The 27,857-nt window shown below is 37.3% G+C and overlaps 3 protein-coding genes across 4 annotated transcripts; 2 read left to right on the forward strand and 1 right to left on the reverse strand.

The window, feature by feature from the left end:
• Nucleotides 1-174: 174 nt before the first annotated feature.
• Nucleotides 175-13,974, reverse strand: LOC121963063. The gene is made up of 17 exons (XM_042513433.1): nt 13,852-13,974; nt 12,828-12,977; nt 9,571-9,696; nt 9,240-9,320; nt 7,177-7,282; nt 6,958-7,087; nt 5,882-6,122; nt 5,094-5,238; nt 4,911-5,010; nt 4,113-4,175; nt 3,822-4,024; nt 3,551-3,679; nt 2,325-2,512; nt 1,798-1,949; nt 1,444-1,689; nt 873-1,029; nt 175-270 (listed from the first exon to the last, which is right to left on the reverse strand). Exons 1-17 carry the CDS (start codon nt 13,972-13,974, stop codon nt 175-177), a joined length of 2,436 nt encoding a protein of 811 aa, XP_042369367.1.
• Nucleotides 13,975-14,935: 961 nt separating this feature from the next.
• LOC121963064 lies at nt 14,936-18,145 on the forward strand. The gene is made up of 4 exons (XM_042513434.1): nt 14,936-14,943; nt 15,533-15,608; nt 16,342-17,086; nt 18,034-18,145. Exons 1-4 carry the CDS (start codon nt 14,936-14,938, stop codon nt 18,084-18,086), a joined length of 882 nt encoding a protein of 293 aa, XP_042369368.1. The 3' UTR covers nt 18,087-18,145.
• A 2,653-nt stretch (nt 18,146-20,798) lies between these two features.
• Nucleotides 20,799-26,027, forward strand: LOC121962952 (growth/differentiation factor 8-like). Of its 2 annotated transcripts, XM_042513295.1 has the most exons (4): nt 20,799-20,998; nt 22,309-22,637; nt 24,006-24,376; nt 25,215-26,027. In XM_042513295.1, exons 2-4 carry the CDS (start codon nt 22,310-22,312, stop codon nt 25,593-25,595), a joined length of 1,080 nt encoding a protein of 359 aa, XP_042369229.1. In that variant the 5' UTR covers nt 20,799-20,998; nt 22,309; the 3' UTR covers nt 25,596-26,027. The 2 variants fall into 2 exon arrangements, with proteins under 2 accessions (XP_042369229.1, XP_042369230.1); XM_042513296.1 differs by lacking the exon at nt 20,799-20,998 and having other exon boundaries at nt 22,153-22,637.
• Nucleotides 26,028-27,857: the final 1,830 nt, after the last annotated feature.

A 27,857-nucleotide genomic window follows, 5' to 3' on the forward strand; every position in this document is an offset into this window, starting at 1 on the left:
TAACATTCCTGATCACATTCCTGCTATTGAGAGGGTTAAAGACCCTGTTACCTTTTTCTTTAGCGCCACCCACAGGACGAACTCTACATCTCCCTCTCTCATCATGCACCTCAGATTCATCCAGTAAAAACAAGTGAAACACATACCGTGTCGTCCATCAGAGGGGCGCGGTCTTTAATAATTCCAGGCCAAAGTGATGAGAGCTGAGTTTCTATCAGCATATTTAGACCTGACAGATGTGCGCCTCCTGCGGGCTCCGCCCCCACAGGTCTGCGAGACAGAGAGGACGGTCAGGTGTGTCGGCTTCATCGAGTCAACACTTTGTGAATATTTAGCTTCAGTTATAGTAGTCAGTAACATAGTATAGATTTTTTTTAAAAATACACCATTCACTTTTACTGAACATCTTTTTAAACAATTTGATTTAAATTATTGATAATTATTGATATTTGGAAAGAAATGTGAATTTTTGCAGGTTAAGCTGCACAAAAACAACATTGCTCACACAGTAAGAAACCTGAGCAAAGCGGCTTGATTTTATCGACAGAAGCAAAAGAGACTTGGAAAAGGTGCTTAAAAATCATAACAATTCTGTGACCTAATATAATATGTAATTCTAATAATTATAAGTATATATTTCTTTCCATTGGTTTTTTAAAATTTTCCCCCAACACATTTTTTCCCGAGTATTTTTCAATATCTGCTAATTTATTGCTATCACTTCTTGTGCTGCCTCTGAAGGCAGCACAAGAAGTGATGCTTCTTCAGGTTTCAAAGGGTTAATGCATCAATAATAACAATCATCTCATGTATGTAACACTGTGAAAGAAAGCATGTTTTTTTAAGTTTGACATCATGGTCGTCCCGCTGACCTTAGTGCATGTGTCCTCCTGAGTGAGGCACAGCTCCAGCTCACAGTGCAGGTAGATGTCGTGATTTCCGGCAGCGAAGCGAAACATGTTGAAAGAGAAGGCGTTTGACGTCCCCGCTCCGTTTCCCTCCACCTGCACCGTCGAGTCATCGGGACACCTGCTCCCAAACAGGAAAACGCACACAATGACATCACTTCCAAAGACAAAGTCTCAAGCTGTGTCCGAAACCGTCCTCTATCACGGATATAGTGCGCTATATAGTGCGTTCGCCGTTTTGTAGTGGTGTCCGAATTCTCTGCTGTTAATTTCATCCAGTATATAGTGCACTATAAAATTCCCACAATGCACAGCAAATTTGAGTGTACATACGATGTACAATACATTCAGCTCCCGTCTACCACAATGCAATGTGGTTTTGTATTTCCGGGCGAAAAAAATTCCAACGTAGTGTCCAAAATCTCGTTTGGTTATTCCCTCTGTAGTGCACGATTTAATACACGCTCCACAGTGAATAGTGAGTGAGTGAATGAGGGGACGGTTTCGAACACAGCTTCAGAGTTTTGTTTCTCACCCGTTTATGATGAGGTTGTAACGCAGATCGGCATAAGGTGACATCTGGTTGGTCGCCCAGCAGGAGTCGGTCACCACGGCGACCATGCTGTTGTCCAGCCCGTCCGTGGTCAGCTCCAGCCAGACCCTCTGGTTCAGGTGGATCTCGGTGTCCGGCCCGATGAGGGTCAGGCGGTCAGAGTCAGTGTAGGCGTTCATCATCACGGTGTAATTCCACTGCACCGACACAATCATCTCGCTCACGGAGCTGGAGAGCACGCGCACACACACACACACACACTTCAGCCGTCTTAAATTTGAACTACATCAAGCTGCACATGAACAACCAGGTGAAGTTTTGTCGGCCTCCACACACTTGTCACTGATCTTGAAGATCACGCTCTTGATCGCCGGCTGCGTGTACACGCAGAAGAAGTCGATCTCGGCGTGGACGTGGCGGCTGATGAAGTGGGTGGAGGTGTTCCTCGTCATGATGGTGTTCTTGTAGATGATTTTGTCGTCTTTCATCTGTAATGTGACGCAGACATGCTTTAGTGACTTTGTTTGTTTTCACCTTGAAATTTACAGTCTGAACAGCAAAAAGAGGCACCACATTCACAAAAAGAGAAAGCAGGAAGGTCGCAGTGACCTTTGACCTCCAAAATCGAATCAGTTCATCGTTTAGTCCAAGTAGACATTCGTGCCAAATGTGCCCTTTGAAACCTGCAGAAAACTGGCCTGATTTATTTCAACAGAAAAAGCAACTTAAGAAAATGCCCAATTAGTAAAAAGATACAAGTATAAATATATACGTATGTATATATTATTATAACTCAACATTTTCCTCACACGCTAAAAGAAGGAGGTTATCTCAAAAATAACAATATATAGAGAATAACTCACCGTCACCTCCGTCCTGCATAAGTTGCTGATGTCAAAGCTGAAGGACACCATGTGGGTCTCGTGGTCCAGTTGACTTTGGCAGCTCGGGTCTCTGAGATGTAGGTCGGTGTAGTCGATGCCTTCGTCCTCCAGCAGACAGTTTGCCAGAGCAGCTGTGGCAGAGTTCTGCGTACAGACTGTCGGCTCACCTGAAAAAGACCAAAAATCACCACTTTGACTTGGATTTATTTGAGCTATTTAACCCTCTGTGCACAAAATGCACTTTTGAAAATCTTTAAATTTTTATGAATTGTTATTTTCTTCTGTCATGGAATTATTTTAATGGAATCATAAATATAAAATATTAATTAATTTTCAGAATTTTAATCCTTTAAATGCTAAGTATTTGTCATGATGCCACTATTTTTTCAAATAAAAAAAAATAGTTTTAATATAATGTAGATTTTTTAAAAAATGATCACAGCCTGGGTTATGTCAGTGAGTAGCAGCAAATCTTGTCAGCATTTTTTGTGCGGTGTAAAATACTCGCACTCACACCCCACTGCACAAAAATGCACCTTTCAAAGTCAAGCTATTAAAAATATGTATATGTAAAATATGAAAATATTTTATTTTCAGCGAGTTTATTTTTTACATTAGTTCTATTCAAAAACAGCAAATATTCATTCATTTTTAGAATTTTTAGAATTCTTTAAAAGTCAGATTTTTGTCATGAGGCCATGTTTATAGGTTAAAAATAGCAAAAAAAATGTTTACAATTTTTTCAATATACTTCATGCAAAGTATTTTTAAATAGTCAAAATGACAAATTCAGAGTTAAAAGCCCAGAATGACACCCAGAAATAATACAAGTCCTGTTTTTCTGCTTTGATGGCTGTGGGATCAAAAATGTCTAAAATGATCAAAAAAGTTTAAAAATTGACCTGTTAAGGTCAATTTTGTGACCTTAACAGTCTGAATGTAGCTATTTAGTTTCCACAGTGTATTTTAGACTTATTGTAGGAGCTGAGCTTGAAATTGATTTAACAAAAATGCACAATCTTGCCAAAATTTATGCCACACACAGCCAAAATTATTAAAAAAGGAAGAATGAAAAGTGCATAATATGAGCCAAACTTAAGGATTTTATATGGAGCTATTGAATAAGTAAGAGCTATTTTTAACTTTTTAATAAAATATCTTTGATTCAGAGCCGTGGACCATCTCTAACAGTTATCGCACTGCACCTAAAGTGTCTTTTTCTTTGTATTTGGCGGCAAACAGGGCCCGACAGAAGCAGCGGGTTCCTCCGGGCTTCTCGCCGCAGAACTCGTCCTCGCTGCAGTACAGGTCCCGACAGGGCAGAGGGGCCGCAGCTGCACACACACAGACAGGTGAGCTTCATTATATTATATGAACGTTTCCAAAAAGTAGATCCATTTTTTTAAATTTTTTGTGTCTACTGCACAGAAGAGAGTCAGAAATACTGAATATATTCTCTCTAAATGATGGTCTTACAGCAGCCGACCGTTGACCTCCAGTCCTGCAGAATGATGTTATTTTTCAGCTTGCAGGACTTGGCGTAAGCCTCAAAAAACTGGCATTTGAGTCCGTCCACCTGCGGGTAGTGGCACAAAGTGTCTGTGCAGGCGGTGATGTAGGGCTGCGGGTCGGTGTCGTTGTGGCAGGCGGTGAATGGACCCTGCTTCATGAGGCCGCAGCTGTTCAGGGAGGAGGAAGGAGAGCAAATAAGCAGGTTTATGAACAGTTCGATGTGTGTTTAGTGTGTTCTGATGGGTGACTTCTTACTGTTCGGTCGAGCGGTTGCAGCTGATGGAGGTGTCGTTGGTGTCGCTGTGCTGAACGTCACAGCTGGGAGGAGACAAACAGAACATTTAACTAGAAACAAGGACAGCAGGGATACTCGGCTGGCAAAATGACAGGAGACCAGGGGCCCGTTTAGGAATTTAGCACATTTCTAGGATCTCAGGATGTTTCTAGGATTTTATGAAGATTATTAGAGTTTACTACATTTTTAGGATTTTAGGACGTTTGGAGAATTTCAGGAAATTCGTGGGATTTTAACATGTTTCTAGGATTTTATGATGTTTCTTGGGTTTTTGGACATTTCTAAGATTTTAGGATGTCACATGGAGTTTTGGACATTTCTAGGATTTTAAGAGTTTTCTAACATTTTAAGGATATTTCTTGGACCTTAGAACATTTCTAAAATTTAAGGATGTTCCTAGGATTTTGACATTTCTAGGTTTTTATGACATTTCTAGGATTTTAATATTATAGGACATTTCTCAGATTTCAGGACATTCGGGTCTTAGCTTGGACTTCTGTCTGGGGGTGCAGAGATCCTCCACTGGCACTTTTTTTGATAAACTTTGAAACTTTGGTGTTTTATGTACTCCAGCACCTTATGTATGCTTAGAGTTAAAACGATTCCCAATGTGAAACACGTTTTTGATATTTCTGAATTAGAAAATGATTGTTGGGGCCACATGGCACCTTATTGGTGGCCAGATTTGCTCCACGGGTCGTAGGTTGAGTATCACTGCTGCATAGCATTGATAAACAGTGCGTGAAGTTTAGACGTACCCATCGGCACTGTAGGAAGATGACTTCTCTGCTCTCGGGGTGGTGGTCCGGCTGGAATCAGTCGTAAAGCCACATAAGCCCTCGACAGCTTCAACAAGTCCTGGTTGATGTCAGGAGACAAATAAAGACAAATCAATGAACTTTCAATCCGTTATATATTTATTTATGTATTTTTTTCTGTACCTGTCACATGAGCGGTGTTGCCGTCAAACACGACTTTCATGTTAGAGGACGGTATCTTGGCAGTAACTCCGTTCTCGTCCTTGAGGAGCTCCACACCGTGAAGCGTTTGAAACTCGGTGCTGAGTGTTAGAGTTTCGCCACTAACCTTCATCAGAAAACAAGAAAAGGACACAAAAATAACAAATACATACTTATAAGGGTTTAAGGTTTTTTCAAGGCAATACTCAGTAAATAAGGGACTCAAGTGTACATAAAACACAAGTGAACGTTTGTGCCATATTTAAAGAAAAGTTCCTCAGTTTTTATCGATTTTATTTCAAGACTTTCTTGAAATATCCATTAATGAGAGTGGTGCGGACTCCAGGTCAAAGAGGACGTTTGTGCCAAATTTGACGAAACTCCCTCAAGGCTTTTTGTTCACGCAAGGTCACAATCATCTTTGACCTTTCACCTCTAATAATGTATTCATCCTTGAGGCCCAGCGGACGTTTGTGTCAAATATGAAGGAGTTCCCTCAAGGTGTTATTGAAATATCTCATTCATGAGAATGAGATGGATGCAAGGTCGCAATGACCTTTAACCACCAAATTCTTATCAGTTCACCCTTGAGTCCAAGCAGACGTTTGTGCCAAATTTGAAGAAACGGTCCGACCACATGTCTTAACTTTGAACAGATGGACACAGAGTAACTCCTGGCATGTATTGATCGTCTCTGATTGATCAAACAAAGTGGATTTATGTCCATAAATACACCATTACTTGCTCGTAGATAGACTGTAGCAGCTTACCCGAACTCGTCCACCTTGTCCCAGAAAAATTTTTTTGCCACCGTGCGACAGGATCAGGTGGTCCAAAAATCCCACATCTTTACGACGTCGCTCCTTGAAAACCGCCACCAGCTCATAACCAGAGCCTCGCTGAGGCTTCATCAGGGTGTACGCACAGCGATCAGAGACAGAGCGGACTCTGTTGAAGAAGTCGATGACAGTGGAGCCGGTCACCGTGCACACGACCGGGGTTGGAACGCACCTGATTGGAAGAGACAGATTTTGTTTTTGTTTCTGGAAAAAAAACCAAAACCCAGAAAGAAAGAAAGATGTTTTCTCTTATACATGTAAATTTGAGGAAAATGTGTCCTTTCTTCAAACCTAAAGGAACACACCACCAATTTCACATAGCTGTCAGTTTAATATATCATAATATCCTGAACTTTCCTTTTTTTACTTTAAACTTAATTTTTGACACCAATTTTACTAATTCTTGCTAAAAAAGGTATTGTTTTCCAGCTTTTTTTTTTCTTTGTTTTGACTAATTTTGTTTTGGAATTTTTTTTCTTTGCTTTTTTTCTCTTCATTTTTTAAACAAATTCTCAATTTTTTAGAACTTTTTTTCCTCTACTTTTACACTACTTTTTTAGGTTAGTTTTTTGAGGCCTTAAAAATACTTTTTGCTCTTTCTTTAATTTTTTACACTAATTTTCAGTTAATTTTCTGTTTTTTAATTTTTGCACTTATTTTCAGGCAATTTGCTTCTACGTTTTTCTTTCTTATTTTGGGTTATTTTTTCTTTCATTGCACATTGCCTTTTTCCCATGTTTTAGAGAGAAACATTGCTCCAATTTGTTTTGTCTAACTTGTGCACGTCCCCCTTCATTGTGGATGCAATACTTCAGTACTGCTGCAGCGCCTCATTAATGACTTAAATATGACTGAAGTGCTGACATAAAGTGAAAAAGACGATCTGTATTTGTGAACTCTGAAGAAATATATCTTTGTTAAAGCCTTCATTTTAGATTGTTCACTTCTTTTAAATCAGTCAGTCTGTCATTTAAACTTTCCTCCAAATATAAAGTGAACATATTTACGTGCCGTTTCCCTGGCAGACCTCCAGGGGTCCACATGTACTGACAACACTGATGACTGCAGACTTGTTACAGGTGACCTGGGAGCAGGTTTCTGAGCTGAATGTCTCTGAACCAGCAGCGATAGAGACACCTGGGAGGTGACAGGAGATTTAAAATATCACAACTTAGCCTTGAGGATCCTGAAGTGTCGACTCTTTGGGAAACAGCTGATTTGCCTACCTGAGTACCTGCATCCGCTTAAATCTATAAACTGATTATTTAACAACTCAGCATTAGTCCATGACCACGAACCCAGAGATGAGTCACCGACCTTTGCATTCAGGACCTGGAAAAAAACAAAACTAATCCAGATAAACTCTTCAAAACCTGGATCGACAGCAGTTTTATTTTGTTGCACTCAGAAGCCTTTCACCAGCATTTAAACGTAAAGAACCTGAGAAAATCCGTCTTTTTTGTTGTTGTTGTTTTTGAAAACATCAGAAAAGGCAGTGAGGAACTTGGCAAAGACTGGTTTAAGGTGACAAAAAAAGCTGATTGAAAATATCTCTGGGGAGATTATTAGATATTATCAAAAAAGGAGAAAAACATCCAGAAAACTATATTTTTTAATTATTACAATTATGCATATTAAAAGAATAGGAGTAACAGGAGAAAATGGTTTATTTTATTTCAGTTTTAGTATTTTAAATTAATTTGTATTTATTTTATTATTTTTTATTTGTGCTTTTTTTAATGTTAATCTTATAATTTGTTGATAATTCATGGGCCATTTCTTGTTAAGTTTCCCGTTGCCTTTTTCCCATGTTTTTACTTTTTATTTCGGAGGAAACAACATACATTTTTTCAGGTTTCAACAGGTTATTGTTTTAATACTGTGTGAACAAAGTCTGACTTTAAGCTCTTTTTTATGCATGTGTTTCTGTTTCCAGCTGGGTCGACTCTCTGGGACGAGATGCTGTGAAGTTTGCGGTGGTTTTGTTGTGAACTAGTGGGTTGAGTTCAGGTGTTAACCCTTTCCTGCCCGACCTGCAGTAAATTCCTGGGCTCCCTGGCATCTACTTCAATGTTCAACTGAGTAAAATGTGAGTTGCTTTTTTTGGTCTTAAATACCTTTTTTTGAGTTATGCAGTCGTGAAAGAAGTATGCACGTCCTTAAGTAAAAGTACTGATACCGTAGTTGTGGAGTAAAATTGTTACTTAACTAAAAGTAAGTATAATCAGGAGACACTTCAAGTTCACATGCCAGAACATTCAAATGATTAAAAAAAACACCTAAAAATAATTAACAAAAATAGAAAAATGACACCCCTAAACTTATGATACAACTGAAATCCCTCAAAATTAATATGTAAATATAAGAACAAGCAAGTAAAAAACAGACCACACAAAGAGTTTAAAATAATAAGAAAAAGGAAATAAACAAACAAAATCCCTTAAATTTAATTTAATTTTTTTAAAACATAAAAAACTAAAAAAAGAAAAAAGCACCCAAAGAACTCAAAATCATAACAGAGAAAAAGAAACACGCAAAATCTCAAAATTATTATAAAAAATGAAAAAAAATGTTTATCAAAACAGTTAGCATATAATTTCAGTCAACTGATTAATAAACTAATCATTGCAGCTGCAATTGAATAAACTATAACATCTGGCTGATTACCATCAAGTTAATTTCCCATTAACCATTAAGCTGATTTCTCTCAAAACATTGTCAGTACACAATGAGCAACAAAAACGGAAATTACTACGAAATTTGCAAGAAATTTAGAAAGTATAGGGAAAGAACTGGAAAAATGGGAAATAAAGAAAAAAAATAGAAAACACAAACTAGGCAAACAACACTTGAAAAAGTGCTTAAAATTATAATAATTCGATATCTTAAAAAAATATGTATTTCTAATAATTAAACTATGGAACGGGTCTCTCTTGAGAGAGTGTCTCAATGAGATTACCTGTATAAATAAAGGTTAAAAAAATAATAAATATAATATTTAGCTTTTTTCTTATTTTTTTTCTTTTTTAATTTTATAAAATCCATTAAAATCTTGCAATTTGTGGAATATTTCTCAGCAAGTTTCTTATTGCCTCTTTCCTCATGTCTTTTTAAAGAAATTGTACAAATTTGCTCCAGGTTCAATGGTTTATTATTTGTGAAAGGCGTCTGAAAGCAGCACGAGAAAAGTGATGTCGCTCCAAGTTTCAAAGGATTTACCTGCCAAAAAGCAGATTTTGAGGACACAATTTGCAGTAAGAGACCAAAGTTATGTGTCACACATACTTACAAAATTAACCGGAGTATAATCACTGTATCCGCCTACCATCAGACCTGTTTGTGGGCCAAAGTTGTAGAATCTGAGTGTGAACTGAAAAACACGAAAAAACAGACGACAGACAGAAAATATCAGGACGTGTCCTCCAAAACATCTTAGGAAAAGTTTCTTTTGCCACACGGTGTGTTTGAAATGTTCATTTTGTACAAAACAGTGAAAACATGAAACATTTTTGACTCACAAGTTTGGTGGTTTGGGTTTTGAACAAGATGCTAGTGAAGCAGTTTGAAGCCGTCTGTATGTTTCGCAGCTTCATATGAATCCACGATCCAGGACTTAATACCTTGTCTTGCAGAGTCGCGGCAACTCTGTCCGCCCCCCCGTTGTCCTCCACGAACAGACAGTCTTTTGCCGTTTCAGATGGGTCATTTTTGAAACACAGTACAGCAGATGAACCAGGATACGACATCTGCAAAAACAGAGACAACATTCAATGGCATCAAGGCTCTTTTAAGACGCTGTTTGAGTTAATTTATCTTGTGAAATGTTTAGTTTATCCCACCATGTTTAACCCCTTTTAAACCTGAGCAAATTATTTGATTTATTGCAAAAACATTAGTAGAAGGCAAATAAGCAAACAAAAAAATGAGCAAGAAATGAGAGAAAAGTCACAGGAAAATTACCTGAAAATATGCACAAAAAAGGAAGGTAAGAAACTGACAAATGACCCTTCCAAAAAATATATGCATTTATTTTTTTCTGTAACAAAAGTTTAGATATATAATTATAACCATCATGTCTCATGTTTTCTAGACTTTTTTTTCAATTCCCCCCTTTTTTGAAAAACACAACTAATTGTTAGGTCATTGTGTCGTTACTTTTACTCTTTAATTTTTTTTTTTGCAATTTTGTGGGAAATTTCTTGTCAAGTTGCTTGCTGCCTATTTATCATGTTTCTGAAATAAATTATTTTGGTATCAAATATTTAAATCCAGGTTTCCAAAAAAAAGATCAGTTAAAGTCAGAAATTATATCAGAAGGTCCCAAAAGCGGATAATGACTCTTTATTTCAGACTTTTTGATCTGTAGAGGTTTATTATTTCTAAAACGTTCCTCCAAACCAGAAAAGCGAGACGAGACGTAACATTAATTAGTGACTTTGTTGTTGACTTTGTCTGACAGACACAGAGTGTCGCAGCTGTTTAAAACAGGCAACAAGACAAAAGCAGGCAGACAGCATGCGTGTTTTACTGCAGGTATGTCGACTTACAGGCCGGTGCAGAACTGCAGGCAGGTATTAGTACAAGCACGCAAACAAGGAGTCTGAGGTAAACTACAAGGTACAGATCAAGCTCAAAAGTGAAAAATACACAGCAAGAAGGCAGAAAAGCATCCCGAATGGTCTGGCAGGCAATGATGGATCTGGGCCGGTTTATAAACAGTGCTGGAGGAAGTATTAAGACCCTTTGCTTAAGTAAAAGTACAAATACTGCAAGTTGTTACAAGTTAAAGTCTTGCATTAAAAGTGGTACTTAAGTAAAAGTAAGGAGGTATAATCAGGGAAATGTACTTAAAGGGTTAAAAGTTGAAGCACCCAGTCCAGAAAAATCTTCTATCTGAAACCCTCAAAATAACATGTATATAAAATAGAATAAAACACCACAAAAACTCAAAATTATAAAATAAAATAGCAATAACACCCCAAAAAATCCACCACAAAAACTCAAAAATATAAAAAATAAAAAACAAAAGAAAATTCCTCAAAATTACAAAAAGATAAAACACACTTTAACCTCAACATTATAAATAAAATAGTGAAAACACCCCAAAAACCTCAACATAAAAAATAGGAAAAGCACACAAAAATCAAAATCATAAGAACAGTAACTAAAATGTTGGTCAAAATAGTTGGCAGTTACTTTCCTGTGAAAAAAACGGATCGATTAATCAACTAATCATTGCGGCTGTACCTGTATAAAGTCATTTAATTTAAAAAAATCTTTATTTTAAAGTAACTAAAACTGTCCTATAAATATAGTTTATGGTTTTGTCAAAGTGGACATCTGTGCCGAACTATAAGGAATTCCCTTTAACTATTATTAAATATATCACGTTCACATGAATGGGACAGATGGACAGATGGACAACCCAAAAACACCTCCGGCCTCGGCTGTCAGCAGCATGGAGAGTAAACAATAAATTAAAGTGATGAACACATAAATGCATCATAATTATAATCCAAATGTACAGATTTTTCTGAAATCGGTCTGCACACTGAATACTTTTAGTACTTTAAGTATATTTTTGAGGGTCTCTTCTGAATTGTGGTATTAGTACCTCTACTGGAGTAAAAGCCCTGAGTGCTTCTTCTCTCACTTCCGTCATATTTACTCCACCGAAACGACAGAAACACAGCAAGAAAAGCAAATGCAGATATGTTCACCGACAGCGGTCAAACACTGTCTAAATAAACTGGCTAAATAAAAACAGAGGAGCGAAAGAAAAGAAACACGCTTAACTTTGACTCACTTCAATCATTGAGAACTCCCGTCCATAAAAGCTGAGAGGACACGCAGTGATTTCCTTCTGTCCAGAGCGAAAAATGAAAAAGAAAAGGGCCTGATGAAGGCCAACCTGGCTGGCAGCAACTTCAGCGTGAATATAAAAGAGGACAAAAAACATCATACGTCAATCTATAAAGACCAACTTCAGAACTCACAAATAGTTTATTTTGATTTTTTTTTTAAACAAAACTTGACTTGTGTTAATTGAGGCACCCTTATTAATTTATTTTGACAAATCTGGTCAGTAACTTAAAAAATTCTGTGTGCATCTCACTTAAAACCCATAGTGACACTGTAATGTATGTAAAGACTATTGCACTTTTAAACTGATTTTGACAAGAAATATAAGATGAAACCTCCTGTCTGTAGAACCTAGTTTATTATTATTATTATTATTATTATTATTATTATTATTGCAAGGTGAAATTATGCTTTATTTGAGAAGCAGAAAGTAGTAGCTGAAGTTTAAAACCTCCAGCCTGCTGGATTTGCTTTCTTTCTTTTCTATAATTTTATTTATTGCATTTTATTTATCTATTTTAAAAAAAAAAAAATTATATTGTTTTATTAGATTTTACAAAAATTGACAGATGACAGTTCACTATACATTTATGCCCACATTTATTTTTCCTTCAGGCACCTGATTAAGTGACACATTTCTGGATATTTTCATATTATATTCAGTGCATAACAATCACAGTACAGAAAAACTGAAACTATTATCAACTCAAATGGTGATCAACATTTCTGCAGGAAGTTGATGTAAAATGAGCAGATTATTTCTTGTTAATATTACTTAAGAGATGAGTTTTTCAGGAACAGTTTGAACAAATCTCTGTATCAGGTATTTTTTACACTATAAATAATAATCTAAACTTTAAAAATAACAATTATATTTAGTTTTGCCACATAAATGAAATGCAGAGATACTGTAAAATAAAATAAAATACTGTAAGAGTTGCAGTTCAGGTGTATATTAAATAATGTTTTAGCACACCACTTAAAATCAAGAAGCCCTTGCAGCCTCCTTTGATACCCTGTCGACCCACAGCAGGGGTCGGTGGCCACGCGTTGGGAACCGGTCTGCTAAAGTACTGAAAACTTTAAATGGCTGCTCACCTGCCAGCAGGAAGAGCAGCGTGCTTGGATTCGCCATGGCGGAGCCCGGCAGGAGGCTGTTGGAGAGCTGCAGAGAAAATTCACACAGAAAGTGGCAAAATCATAGATATAGAAACCTATATTTAAAAAGTAATAATATTCTTTTTCACAATTTTGAGGTACTGGCACTTTTCTTGAGATTTTGCATTTTCTGCTACTAACTACATACTTAATCTATATTCCAGAAACATTTAGCATATCATGTCCACTTTCTGATGTTTATAACGAAACAAATTTCATGAAAAAATCAGAATTAAGCGAGTTATAGTTTGCATTTGTCAGTACGCTTGTATTTGCTTACTGGCTGATTTTGACCTCCACCAATACTTATACTACAATAGTTATTTATTGATTTGGCCAACTTGCACCAAAAATAAAAATAAAATAAATGATTAATGAATTCTCTTTTTCTTAATTTATTTACGCAAAAATAAATGAAAGTCAAAGACAAGCTAAAAGATGAAACTTTGTCTGAAGCTTTTAACAACATTTGGTTCCAAATTAAGAACGAAAAATTGAGAAATACGTTGTGAAAGTAACCAAAGAATCTTAAAATTCTCAAATTAATATTTCTAAGTCATTTTAATAAGCAAGACAAGTTTTGGAGATATCATCCGCAGAGATGTCCACCTTCTCTCCAATATAATGGAACTAGACGGCTCGTGTTGCCAAAAAACTACATTTAAAAAACTCATCAGCGATGTTTCTTTCCAGAAATTATGACCCTGTTAATCAAAATAATCCAGACTTTGTTGTGAGCAGTTTTACGTTGCATACCAAAATTCATTTCCTTGTCTGTACACTGAAATAATATTTTGCATCTTGATCAAACAGGATTTATTCTGCAATGAAGCATCGTCCGCATGAAGCCCGGCGGAGAGACAGAGTGCAGCTCGTCTTACCGTCTGGACGTTCGGAGGACCACCGGGGAGATGATGCTCTGCAGGTGGAGGTGTGTGATGAGCTGCTCTCTCTGATGTCTCTGATCTGGAGAAGGTGTGCGTGCTGTCTGTCTCTGTCCTCATGATGGTTCTCCTCTTTCATTACCTGAAGACAGCCTAAAGGTTTTAAATTCTGCAAAAGTTTTGACTCCCCAAACTGGCTTTCTGTGACACTCTGCAGCGACAATTAGAGCGACAGTTATCCAGGATCCAGTTTTTAGCTATGTAGGTTTTAACATGCAAAGACTTTACTAAGGTGCTGCGGTACATTAATTACAATAGAAATGTTTTAAAAAAGATACTATTTAAGAAATAGCTCAGGCAGGAATGTGCAAAAATATATTCTAGGGGAAGTACGTAAAATCATTGTATTGACGATTAATCTTTAACCCTTAATTTCTGACAATAACATGGGAAGGGAGTGAAGAGAAATTGACCAAAAAAAGGCCCAAAAAATAGCAAGAAATTATTAATAAGGTACAAGAACATAACCTGAAAATTAGCGCAAAAAAAGGCTTTTGGATTTTTTTAACATAATTTAAACATGTAATTAGTAGAATTTTAAGTGTAGTTATTAAATATTAAAACCTAGTAAATCAAAAAGCAGAACAGCAATGAAAAAATAAAATAAAATAACATCAAAAATATTTTCTAGCAAATCCTAGTAAAAAAAGAAAAAGGAGAAAGTACTCGACAAAATATAGAAGAATTTATATGTGCAGGAGTTGCAATACATATAATCAATACTATTTGGATAAAAGATATTTTTAAAATGAGTTTTGAAGGTAATTAAGGGTTATTTTGTGTGTGTGTGTGTGTGTGTGTGTGTGTGTGTGTGTGTGTGTATTTATTTATAGATTTGTCTCTTCCTCGCCACTAGAGGGCACTAAATCCCCTAAATATATTTCCTTTATATACACATAAAAAAAGGTGACAAGATTTTGTTTGGAAGAGAATCAAATCAACAACTGAAAAAACGAGCGTGGTTTGATTTCTGATGACGCCACTCTCTCCTCACATTCTTCATACAATGACCTGATGCGTCATGCAACCGTGAGACATTTAAATTACAGTGCATCGCCTATCGACTCACATCAACAGCGATCCATCACATGTAAGTACAACATTTTATCTCCTGTCATTAGAAATGTAAGTTTTTCACGAGGACTGATGCTTTCAACTGAAACTTTTTAAAGTATTTTTGCAGAATTTTAGATCAAATTAAATAAAATAAATAAATTACTTTCATGATTCCTGTGGAGACAGTAATACATTTTGTCATTTGTTAATAATGTGAAAAAAATCTTAAATATTTTCCTATCATAGTTTAACATTCAACAGCTGCTTAGAAGTGATTGCATGAACAGAAAACTAAATGCAAATGCAGTGTTTTTTCTGAAGAGTACATAAAAAGCTAGTCCTGCAGCAATTTAAAAGCCTTTTTTAAACTTACGTGGTTAAATTCAATAATACTGCAAACATACTGGTTTCTAAGAAGGTTACATTTTTCAGATTTTAAGTTTTCACTTGATTAAATAGCTTATTTTCATCAGTGCAGTGTTATTTGTTCTGCCAGAAATTTCCCAGTGAAACTGGTTCCACCTAAATGTAATCAGGTGCCTCCCTGTTTTCTTTTATTCAGCTCTGTGCCAAAAGACATCATTTGCCACAGAGACTTCAACAAAAGATGTGGGACGACTGTCCGGATCCAGGTCAGGGTAAGACACACATCTTAGTTTTTTGCCTTTTTAAGTAATTTTAGGAACAAAAAAGCAAAATTATTTTACAGCAAACGATGACCAAAAACATTCTTTTTTATTGTTTTTTCTTGTTCTTTGAAATGCACTTGTGTCCCATTGTATCATTCTGTGTCCCCTCTCTAAATGCCGAGGCTTGTTGGGGTCTGTGAATGCGGTGCAGGTTCGTCATTCGTTTTTTTTCGTCAGCGGCAGTTTATAGCTCGCAGACAGGACAATCGATCTGTCGATCCGTTCAAAACTGATCAGATCAGATGAACAAGAGAAGCAAGCTTTTAGACCAGGCAGAATGAATGTTTGTCTTTTAAAGCACTGACTGTTCTGCTGCTCCGTTTATATCATAACACCGCTTTTGCAGTGCTTTCGCTGTGATATCCTGAAAAAAGCCACCTTTCGTGTCTCCTTTAGGACGTCTCAAGGATTTTAGAACATTTCTGGGATTTTAGGATGTTTTAGGATGTTGGGGTCTTAGCTTGGACCTCTCTCGGGGGTTGCAGGGGAACCTACTTTTTTTGATAAACAAGCTCTGTTTTGAAGCTGTTTTATGCACCTTATGAATCCTAAAAGTACAAAAAAAATCTCCAGTGTGAATCACTTTATTTATTTTAAATCAGAAAATGGTTTTGGGGGCAAGATTTGGCCCGCAGGCCATAAGCTGAGCATCACTGCCTTACATATGTCTCTTTCTTAACAGGAAGGCACCCAACTGGCTTCTTCCTGGACCCAACACCAGGGGACGGGGACTGTCAAGGAGGTGGAGACGGGGGTGATGGGAATGGAGGCAGGCGTGATAAAGATGGAAGAGATGATTACCAAAAAGAAGATCGCCATGGAGACGACCACGACCGGGATCAGCGCAGGGACAGACGCAGCCCTGACCGCCATGGAGACGACCACGACCGGGATCAGCGCAGGGACAGACGCAGCCCTGACCGCCATGGAGACGACCACGACCGGGATCAGCGCAGGGACAGACGCAGCCCTGACCGCCATGGAGATGACCACGACCGGGATCAGCACAGGGACAGACGCAGCCCTGACCGCCATGGAGACGATCATGACCGCGATCGGCGCAGGGACAGACGCAGCCCTGACCGCCATGGAGATGACCACGACCGCGATCAGCGCAGGGACAGACGCAGCCCTGACCGCCATGGAGACGATCATGACCGCGATCGGCGCAGGGACAGACGCAGCCCTGACCGAGATGGAGACCATGGCCGTGACCATAGCCCTCGTCGCGGTGGAAGCCCTGGTCGTGAATACAGTGATGAGGGCGATGGAAGCGGCGGCAGCGGTAGCGGCAGCTGCAGTGGCAGTGATGACGGGCAGGGTGGCCGTCGGAGAAGGCGCAGACGCAGGCACGGCCACGGTGGTGGGCGCGGATGCCATCGTGGACGTGGACGTGGACGTGGAGACTTCTAGAGACATGAACACAGGTGAGACACAACCTTTCCTCTTGATCACCGTCTGACTCTGAGCGACGTACGCCGACATGAAAAATATTTTCTCTGCAACAGTTTTTTTTTTAAAATTTCACATCAGAAAATTTATTTAAAGTGGGCGGGGCTCAGTTAAAAAAAAAAAGACAGAATTTCTGTGCACCAATAAGGATTTAGCAAGATTTGAATCTCACTGTCAATCAAATCTGATCATTAACAGCCACACATTTCTGGTGAGTTTTTGAGTATTAAACGTTTTAGAAACAACTTTATTTATTTTGAACATTTTATTTCAGGTGGAAGCACCACCTGCTGCATAAAGTGCAGTTTACAACTTGCAGGCACAAAACAAAGCCAGCAACCGACCATAAAAAAGAATCAAACACAGTCAAACTAAAAACTTGTAAAATAGTAATTATTATGATTGAGAATAAACCAATAAAAGATGCAAAGACGTGAGTCAGGACTGAAAAAAAAGTAAAAATTAAACAAAATAATAATAAAAATAAACCACTAAAGGAGGATCTAAATTAAAATAATTGAAAGAACAAAAAAAGATAAATAGACCATTAAAAGATGATAAGAAACAAGTAAAACAAAAAAAATTAAATAATAATAATCGAACCAATAAGTCAGTAGAAGTAAACATAAGGTAAAACCAATAAAATAGAATAAAATATAGTAAAAAGGTATTTTAAAATAACTAATAAAGAAAAAACAAAACAAAAAATAAATAAATAAATGGCATAAAATGTTTTTTTCTTTAGTTTATAATCTCCTGAAAATAAGATTTGTGTTTTTGTTACCTTAGAGCTTTTTATATCTGGTGGTGGTCGTGCTAATTTGCTTTGGATTAAATAAAATAAGATGAGAAAATAAAAAATAGATCCAGAAGTTGCCTTTGAATCATTTTAATTGTAAGTTGTTTTTTTTTTGTCTTCCAGGCTGCAGATACAATGACCACCACACAAACTCCACCTGCCATCAGAGAACGTGATGAACACTGTATTTCTGCTCTTATATGAAATAAAATATTCTAAAGACGTCACGTAAAAATATATTTGTATTTTCTCGCAGCTTTGTGGAGGTTTGAAGTGTGACTGAGACGGTTTTAAAGCTACATTTTTGCAGTTAACAGAGAATAAAAGGCGTCTGAGGTCTATAAAATAGTGTTTTTGTTTATAGTCGGGGCTTGTAACCGTAACGCCTAATGTAGCACAAAGAGTACAAACTGACACAGCCAACACCTTATGGCCGGAGCGGCAGTTTAGGTGACAGGTGTGGCTCTGCCTCCAGGCGACGAGGTGCATTGATGTGAGTGAGTCACCCGACTCCTCTGCCAAATTTTCAAAGTATGGCTCTGAGATTAAGGAGTGGAAAACAACAAGCAACAAAAGACAAAAGAAGAAATCATCAAAAATTTAGCAAGAAATTTGCAAAATGAACAAGAAACTTAGCTGGAATTTTTTTTAAGAAACCAGAAAAAAAAAAAGAAAGAACAAACAAAAAGATTTAAAAAATTAAAAAAATTAAAAACTTTTTCCCCTTCAGTATTAACTTGTCATTCACTTGTTTGTTTCCCCAAACAAACAAGTTAATGACCTGGAAAAAAAGTTTAAAAATTACAATAATTCTGTAACAAAAAAAGAAATACAGTTTTCCCTTACTTTTTTTTCCCCTAGATGATTTTCCCTAGCTTTTTTTTAAAAAAAAAAAATCTAAATCTACTTATTTCTTGTTATTTGTGGAACATTTATTAACAAGTTTCTACTTGCCAAAAAAAGAAAACATAAAAGAAGAAGAAAACACAAACAAGTAAATGACCTGAAAAATCATGCAAAAATTATAATGTTTCTGCAACATAAAAGAAATGCAGTTTTTCTGCAGTTTTTCTTTCCTTTTACTAAAAATATTTCTCTAAATCTCCTGATTTCTTTAATTTGTGGAGCATTTCTTAGGAAGTTTCTAATTGCCAAAAAATGAAAGAAAAATAGAATAAAAAATGAATGTGTAAATGGCCTGAAAAAGAAAAGTTCAAAAATTATGATAATTCTGTAACATTAAAGAAACAGAATTTATATAAAGATTTACAAAAGCAAATCCTCCGGTCTGGGGGCTTCAAACTATGACTTTCTGCCTCTCAAATAAACCATTTCACAAACACAGGCTTTCTACAGAAGTAATTATTGTTATTATTTTGTGGTTTGACTGAAAACGAAATGCACGAGGATCCTTTCTATGAAATATTTTATGTAATATTTTCAGTAAGGGGGTCCTCCAGTGAGACAGTGCTTTCTTCTTTATGTGACCAAAGTAAACTGAACTTTTCCTGAGCCTGAACATGAACTTGGCTCTGCTTTCGTACTCGCAGACAGTCGTCCAATGAAACATGTTGAATGACGAGGCCGTCCTGTTGAACAGGTGTCTTCTGCCTGACGTGCTGTCTGTCTCTCAATGTGATTTAACCCTTAGATTACTGACGCAACATCACTTTTTCAAGCTATTGGACCTCTGAACCCTGAAGATGATGTGTTTTGGTAACTTGGTAAGAAGGAGTAAAAGTATACATTTAATAATAATAATAATAATAATAATAATAATGAACTTTATTTATATAGCACCTTTCATACAAGAAATGCAGCCCAACGTGCTTTACAAGAAAGAAATTAAATGCACCAAGTGCTTCACATCAAAACATATAAAAGACAAAAAGACACAACAAAACCTGCATGTAAAGATAAGTAAGCTAAAATAAGGATAAAAATTTAGTGCACAGAATGCAACAACATAAAATGGAAAATAAAATATACTATATAATTTAAGATATGTATTGGATTTAAAGTATGAATGTATTTAGGGAATATATTTGAGTAAAGGTATACATTCTACATTCTAAAAGTAATTTTTTTAAAGAGACGTTTTGGGTGTAACAGTATATATTTATTTAGGAAATGACGTGGATTATAACTACAAATTCATTGATGGTGAAGTTAAAATATAAAATTATTTAAGGTATGTATTGGAGTAAAAGTATAAATGTATTTAAGACATGTATTGGAATATAAGTATACATTTATTTAGATAATGTATTTTAGTAAGGGTATATATTCTATTTAGGAAATGTAGTTAGGTAAAAGTAAAAATTTATTGAAGTCATGTTTTGGAGTAAAGGTATACATTTATATATTAAATGTGTTTGAGTAAAAGTATGAATTTATTTGCAAAATTTAGTGAAGTAAAAGTGAACATTTATGTAGGAAATGCGGTGGAGTAAAAGTGAAAGTTGACAGTAATATAAATACTCAAATAAACTGCAAATACCCCTAAAAAATACTTAAATGGTATTGTAATAAAGTATTTTATGTCATTACATTACACCACTTGTTACACTCAAGCACATATAATAACAGAAGAGCAACTAAAGTAAATATTTAAAGTAGAGGTATATGTGTATATGTACTTCCCTTAAATGTCAACACTTGCTCTCTATGCAAATAGAAATGTGCAGCCCCCTGCCTCTGATTGGAGGAGACCTGCTGACGAGGAGCCAATCAGACACAGGGGACTGAACATTCCAATTTCACCTAAGAACTAAATGCTGTTTATGCAAATTTGAATGTTCAGTCCCCTGCGTCTGATTGGCTCCTCGTCAGCAGGTCTCCTCCAATCAGACGCAGGGGATTGAACATTCGAATTCGCTTAACAACAATGATAAACCTAATTGGAAGCGCTGTTTATGCAAGATGGAACGTTGAGTCTCCTGGATCTGATTGGCTCCTCGGCACCAGGTCTCCTCCAATCAGAGGGCGCGGTGCGAACTTCCAGGACTCTACAAACACCTGGTGGTCCGGCCGATGTGATTGATGGAGGAAGCGGCTGGAAATCGTCCGTTTGAGACCTCTTTATATGGTAATACATACTCGACTTGATTCATATTGTTTCTGAGCCACTAGAGTCACTGGCTGTAGGACTGAAGAAGGCAGTAGTTTATAAAAAAACAACAACATTGACTAAAAACACTGCGTCTCTTTTAAGCGAGATACACGCGCTGCAGGGGTGCTGTTTCGAGTTGTAATTCGTTTTTCACGAAGCAAGTTTTCAATTCCACACTTTTAATTACAATGGAAGTTAAGTAGCCCTTTTTTAAAAGTGCCCTATTATTTATATATTCATTTCGTTGAGTTGAACAGCACTTTATGACACTTTAAAATCTGTAAAACTAGGATGTAAAGTTAGAAATATGAAGCACGTATGTTTGATTGTGCTGCACAACTTTCGCCACCAGGTGGCGCCTTTCAGCAAGCTTTTACTTAAAGTTAATGGCATAAAACCTGTTCAGTGGTTGTTCATTGCAGTTTGTGCTTTAAAAAATGAACAAATTATATATTATAATAATCAAGATGCAGAAAAAAAGACTGCAGGTGAGGTTTTTGTTCAAGAGTGGAAAAATAAAATTACTGAAAGTTAAACTACATCTTGCTGCAACATGCAGAGTACATAAAAACTCATAAATAACTCATAAAAACGCATTTTGGTTTATCACCAAGTCAGTTTTCACACCACAAATTGGCTTTAGTGTGTTAATCCATAACTTAAACATTAAGGGAAAAAAAAGTATTGAAAAAAAAAGAAATCAAGACAGAATGAAGAAGAAATAAAAATAAAAACACTGTTTAGATAAAGCACAATATATTATAAAGAAAATGAAAGAGGTGTGTGGTTTTTAGAAGTGGTAGTCTGTGCAGAACCAGAAAAAATCTATTTAAAATAAAATAGCTAAAATCATTTTTAATATGTAGTTCTCTAGGAATATTAAAAGCGCACTTATAATTTTAAAACACCTTTTTCAGTTGTTGTTTTTTTTTTTTAATTTAGTCATTTTTGTAAATATAATTTTCAGGTCATTTTCTTAGACTATTCTTTTTGTCTTTTTTTTTTTTTTTTTTTTTTTTTTTTTTTTTTTTACTAATTTCTTTCATATTTGGGGGTCATTTCTATTAAAGTTACCCTTGACCTTCTTCCCATGTTTTTAAAAGAAATCAAACTAATTTTCCCAGGTTCCAAACGGTTAATGAGGCTTCAGATTGATTGCTACCTCTTTAAATCTCTCCTCTGATTAAAAAAAAAAAGTTCCTCCTCGCAGCCAATCATAAAGTCCCGGGCCCCGGGAACAGACTCATATCGGACAGCGTCATTGCACTGACCTCTTCTTCTTCCAGGATGCTCCTCTTCCTCGGCCTGGTCGTCTTCTTCTCCTCGAGCTTCTCCGCCGAGATGAACCAGACCTCCAGGCTGCTCGCGGACAGCGGGGAGCAGTGCTCGGCCTGCGACTTCCGGGAGCATAGCAAGCAGATGCGGCTCCACAGCATCAAGTCTCAGATCCTCAGCATCCTGCGGCTCGAGCAGGCGCCCAACATCAGCCGGGACATGATCCGCCAGCTGCTGCCCAAAGCGCCGCCTCTGACGCAGCTGCTGGACCAGTACGACCCGCGCGTGGAGGACGAGGACCACGCGACGACGGAGACCATAATCACCATGGCCACCAAGCGTAACTAAACCAAACAGTTTTTACATTTTCTGACCTCTTTATTATTCTTTACCTCTTTTAAACATCGTGCGTAAAAACAAAAGCGTATGCGTAAATCCCATGCGTAAAGTTAATTTCCAAGCGGCCACACCGAAAACTGAAAACATTTTTGGCGCGTTTAGACACATTTATAGCTTTATGTTGAACATTAATACATAATCCGTTCAGCATTTTAATTATAGAGTGATTTTGGTTCCTTGAAATAAAATTTAAAAAATAAGTTTTTAGAAGAACAAATCTTATTGTGAATTGAAGTATTTATTTTTTTTACTTAACGTTTTAACACCTGGATCAACAACAGTTTGAGGATTAAGGAGAAAACAAGTTGGAAATCTGAAAGATAAATAGAAAAATTAGTAATTCGTTTAAATTTAAAACTCTTAATATGATAATGTTCTCAGTTACACAAAAGCACAGGATAAATACAAAAAAATCTCATGTTCATGTTACTTTATCTTGGAAACTGATTGCCTTGAAATAGATTTAGATTTAATTTTTAATCCTAATTTCTGTTTACTCAGTACTTTACTTAATACTAAGTTTACTTGAAGTTCAGCTGTTTTTACTTGATTTATGAAGTTGCTGCAACCTAAAAATGACAAATTATGAAGGCATTTCACTGTGAATATTGCACATGAGATCTGAGCGCACTAAACTGAACATGTTCGTTAGAATCTGATCGCCTTGACAAAGTAAAATTAACCGTTAATCAGAATTTTTAATTTAACTTAATTATTTTATAATCAGTTTAAGTTAATTTTAGGACTTAAGCCAATAAATTCAGATTTACTTTGTCAAGGCAGTCAGTTTAAGATTTTGAGTAAATAAGTAAAGAAATTAAGTTAAAAGGAGAATAGGTTAGCTAATTAATTTAACCAAGTTAATTTGATTTAGCTTTATTAAACCTACATTACAAACTTGATTGACCAGTTTGGCAGAACACAGATTTATAGCCCAAAATTTAGAATGATTGATTTAATTGAACTTTTTATTTGTAACGCGCTGTAACCTGGGAAAAACTGTCTTTTCTTACTAAAACTTGGGTAAAATTGGCTTAACCTTTGGAAACCTGAGCAATTTGACTTAATTTCTTTCAAAAACAAGTAGATGGTGAGGAGCAACTTTTGGACTAAAACCCTAGAAACGTCCTAAAATCCTAAAAATGTCCTTAAATCCTAGAGATGTCCTAGAACCCTAGAAATGTGCTAAAATCCCAGAAACATGTACAGAGCTGCAGCGTCTGGCCCCTGTCCTCCTGTCATTATGCAGAGTGTCCCCCGAACATGTCCCCCGCATTTTGAGTGTCCCTGCTTTAATGATGTCTTCCAGCCAACCCGATCGCCCAGGACGAGTTGTCCTCCTGCTGTGTCTTCAGCCTCAGTCCAAAGATCCAACCCAAAAACATCCTGCGGGCTCAGCTGTGGGTCCACCTGCGGCCGGCCGACATGGTCACCACCGTCTTCCTGCAGATCTCCCGCCTCAAACCCGGGAAGGAGGGAAACAACACGCGGGTCAGAGTCCGCTCGCTGAAGATCGACATGGACGCCGGCGCCGGCTCCTGGCAGAGCATCGACATCAAGCCCCTCCTGCAGGCCTGGCTGCGGCAGCCGGAGACCAACTACGGGATCGAGATCAACGCCTTCGACTCCAACGGAGAAGATCTGGCGGTCACGTCAGCGGAGCCTGGAGAGGAGGGGCTGGTGAGTGTGCCGAAAATCAATATATCGACCTACGACCCCAGAAGCAAAAATACTCAGAAACTTTGAGCAGTGGTACGTTTGGACTTGGTGTCCGCGCCAGTTTTTATTTTGGCAGGCCCGCCGGTGTGAGAGGCATGTTTCTTTAACCAAAGGGTTTAAAAGAAAAAAAAGGCAAAAAAATCACCAAAACATTTTTTAAGAAAGAAAAAACATCACCAAAAATTTTAACTAAAAAAGGATACTTTTTTAAGTACATCACCCAAAGATTTTCAAATTGCCAACATGTTTTCAAGAAAAAAAATTAAAAATTTAAAAATAGCATTTTTTAAATAAATAATATTTTACAAATCATTGGGTTTTTAAAGAAATAAATTGCCCCAAAATTTTGAAGATATAAACAACACCAATAAAACAAGAAAGGAAGAAAAGAGCGCTTTAAAAATTATCTGACATGCCTCCCCGCTCTGCATCAGCCCCTTCCCTCTGATAAATAACGAACAGTCCCTGATAATAATAAAAGCCTTAGTCTAAAAATCTGTCCAAACTTGACCCTGGCTAAATGTTTTTAGTTAGATTTCGCTATTTTACCAAAAATACAGACTATTTTTCCAACTCTTTTCAATTAATGTTGAGTGAAAGCAGTTAAACTAATATTTTAGAGTCACAATTCATAATTAAAATTTTAAAAACAACAGTTTTTATGGGTAAAAAAGGTGCTGGAGTGCAATGAAAGATTAAAATAGAGCTTGTTTATCAAAAAGGAGGATTCCCGCTGAGCTCGTGTGCTCACATCCTCCAAACGGTGCTGTGTTTGAGGATCTTTTTAATTCCTTTCCAGCAACCGTTCATCGAAGTGAAGATCCTCGACAGCCCCAAGCGATCCCGCCGCGACTCGGGCCTCAACTGCGACGAGGAGTCCGCAGAGACCCGCTGCTGCCGCTACCCGCTCACCGTCGACTTCGAGGAGTTCGGCTGGGACTGGATCATCGCTCCCAAACGCTACCGGGCCAACTACTGCTCGGGGGAGTGCGAGTTCATGCACCTGCAGCAGTACCCGCACGCACACCTGGTGAACAAGGCCAACCCGCGGGGCACGGCGGGGCCCTGCTGCACGCCCACCAAGATGTCGCCCATCAACATGCTGTACTTCAACCGAAAAGAGCAGATCATCTACGGGAAGATCCCGTCCATGGTGGTCGACCACTGCGGCTGCTCCTGAGGAGACTTTGGTGTTTTTTTCAGCTAAAGTGATGCAAAAAATTAATATTTTGTTAAAAGTGCATAAACCCTTTAAAATCCCGCCTATGAAAGAGATAATCTCGAAGACAAGACTTCAGAAAGTTGTGTTTTTATCCACAAAAATTCAAGATCAGATGATTGACACATTTGTTTGGTTGTTTTTGGTAAAGTATCAGCTGAAACACAAAAGAAATCACAGAAATGATCCAATAATCTAAATTTACAACAGTAGATTTACAAGGTGCATTTCAGGCAGAATATCAGGGTGACGAGTGCAGTCGCCAGAAAACATCTTAGCATTTCGGCAGACTACACATTCATTAACAAGTATTTGCTCTGTTTGCAGCCGCTTTTTAGGCATCAAACATGTTTTTTGTTTGTTGCAATCTGTCTTATCACCTTATACTTTTTTCTTTTTTTTTTTGCAATTTTCTTCTCATTTTTTGCTAAGTTGCTCACTGCCTTTTTCCCACATTTTCATTAGAAACTAAACCGATCTTCACAGATTCCAGAGGTTTAAATGCTGCTATATTTGTGGAGTTGGTTGGGAGTGCTTGTGTATTTAAAAAAAGCTATTACTCATTAATGAAAACTCAAATATTAAGTTGGCCAAAAGGGCGATTCAGAAACAAGATAGTTAGAAGGATAAGCAGAGTCCTGCTGCTTCCTGTCCTCCTGTCTCATGAAAACGTGTCCTGATTTGAGCCTTGACCAGAACAAACCCCTGCAGGGTGTCTTCCATGTGCGCCTTTATTTTGAAAAACAAGAACCTAATGACTGTCCCGGAGCTTGTTTGCAAACTCCTCGCTGTGATCTGTTCTCAAGAGCCTGACCAAAGACGGCTGACCTGCCTTCTGCTATGATATAATGAATTAATATTGTGAGGCGACAGCCGGCACGAGGGACGGTGACAGGCTGAGAGACGTGTCAATCAAGACAGACGTCCAATCAGATCTCAAAGATACTCCGGTGTCCGCAGATTCGATTCCAACCTCGTCCCCTTTGCTCTATGTCATCCACGCATGTTACAGCCGTCCTGTCAAATAGAGACAAAAAGCAACCCCCTAACACCCCCCCCAAAAAAACTAAAAAAAAAAAAATAAAAGTGCAAGAAAACTACCTGAAATTTATATTTTTTAAATTTACGAAAGAAAAAACACAAAAAAGTGATGAAAAATGTAAATAATGAGGCCATTTCTAATTATAAATATATATAATTTTCTGTAGACTTTAACCCTAGCTTTTTAAAAGTAATTTGCCAAATTTCTTTTCAATTTTGTGGAACATTTCTTTCCAAGTTCCTCATTGCTTTTTTTCTCATGTTTTTGCAAAAAATTGCACCAATTCACTCACATAAAAAAAAAAAATTATGAACGGTGTCCGAAAGCAAGAAAAGTGATGTCTCTCCAGGTTTCAAAGGGTTAATGCATCAATGATAAAAATAATTTAATATTTTCCTTCTTTGTTGTCATTGTGCGTTTTCTCGTCTTGTTTTGGAGCTTGCGCCGCACGAAAACACCGTGGAGTAAAACGTCTCCATCGCTGCAGCAGGATGAGACGCCAAAAACAGAAACAGTGGAAATAGAAAGGTTTCAAATCCACAGGGAATCCGTTTTTTTTTATTGGTTATACTTAAGAGCAGCATCTGGTGGACATTAGAGGGACTGCAGCGGAGGGCACTTCAGTACTTTCTTTCGCGTGCGTCCCACACACGAGTTTATTAACCCAATCCCCAGGAAAAAAAATGTTAATATTGTACATTTCTGCAAACCACAAATGCGTTACAGTTTGTACGTTGCACATTTTATGTTCCTACTACACTGTGGTTAACTGGTGGTCATGTTTCAGCTCAAAACCACTTGGTTTGGTTGCATAACATCATTTCTTGGCTGGTTTGGGGTGCATGGTTTTGGTTGGAAATGTTAGGAAACGCAGCGATGTTTCCATGTCAAACATCTGCTTTTTAGAGGCGCAACATCACTGACAAAAACTTCTGCTTTTGTGGCGGTATCCTGGTAGAAAACGAGGCAATGTCTCATAGAAAAAACAGCCTTTTTGTGGCACAGTCCCAACAAAAAACGCAGCAATTTTTCTCTACTTCTAACGCAGTAAAATCTAAGACAAAATCACTGCTTTTGCAGCACTATCCCAACAGGAAAAGCTGCAATGTCGTGGTAAAAAAAAGCACTTTTTCAAAATAATAAGTAAAAATATCTTGAAAAATTTGTTTCATGGCACTTTC

Source organism: Plectropomus leopardus, chromosome 24 (assembly GCF_008729295.1).
Source record: "Plectropomus leopardus isolate mb chromosome 24, YSFRI_Pleo_2.0, whole genome shotgun sequence".
NCBI lineage: Eukaryota > Metazoa > Chordata > Actinopteri > Perciformes > Serranidae > Plectropomus > Plectropomus leopardus.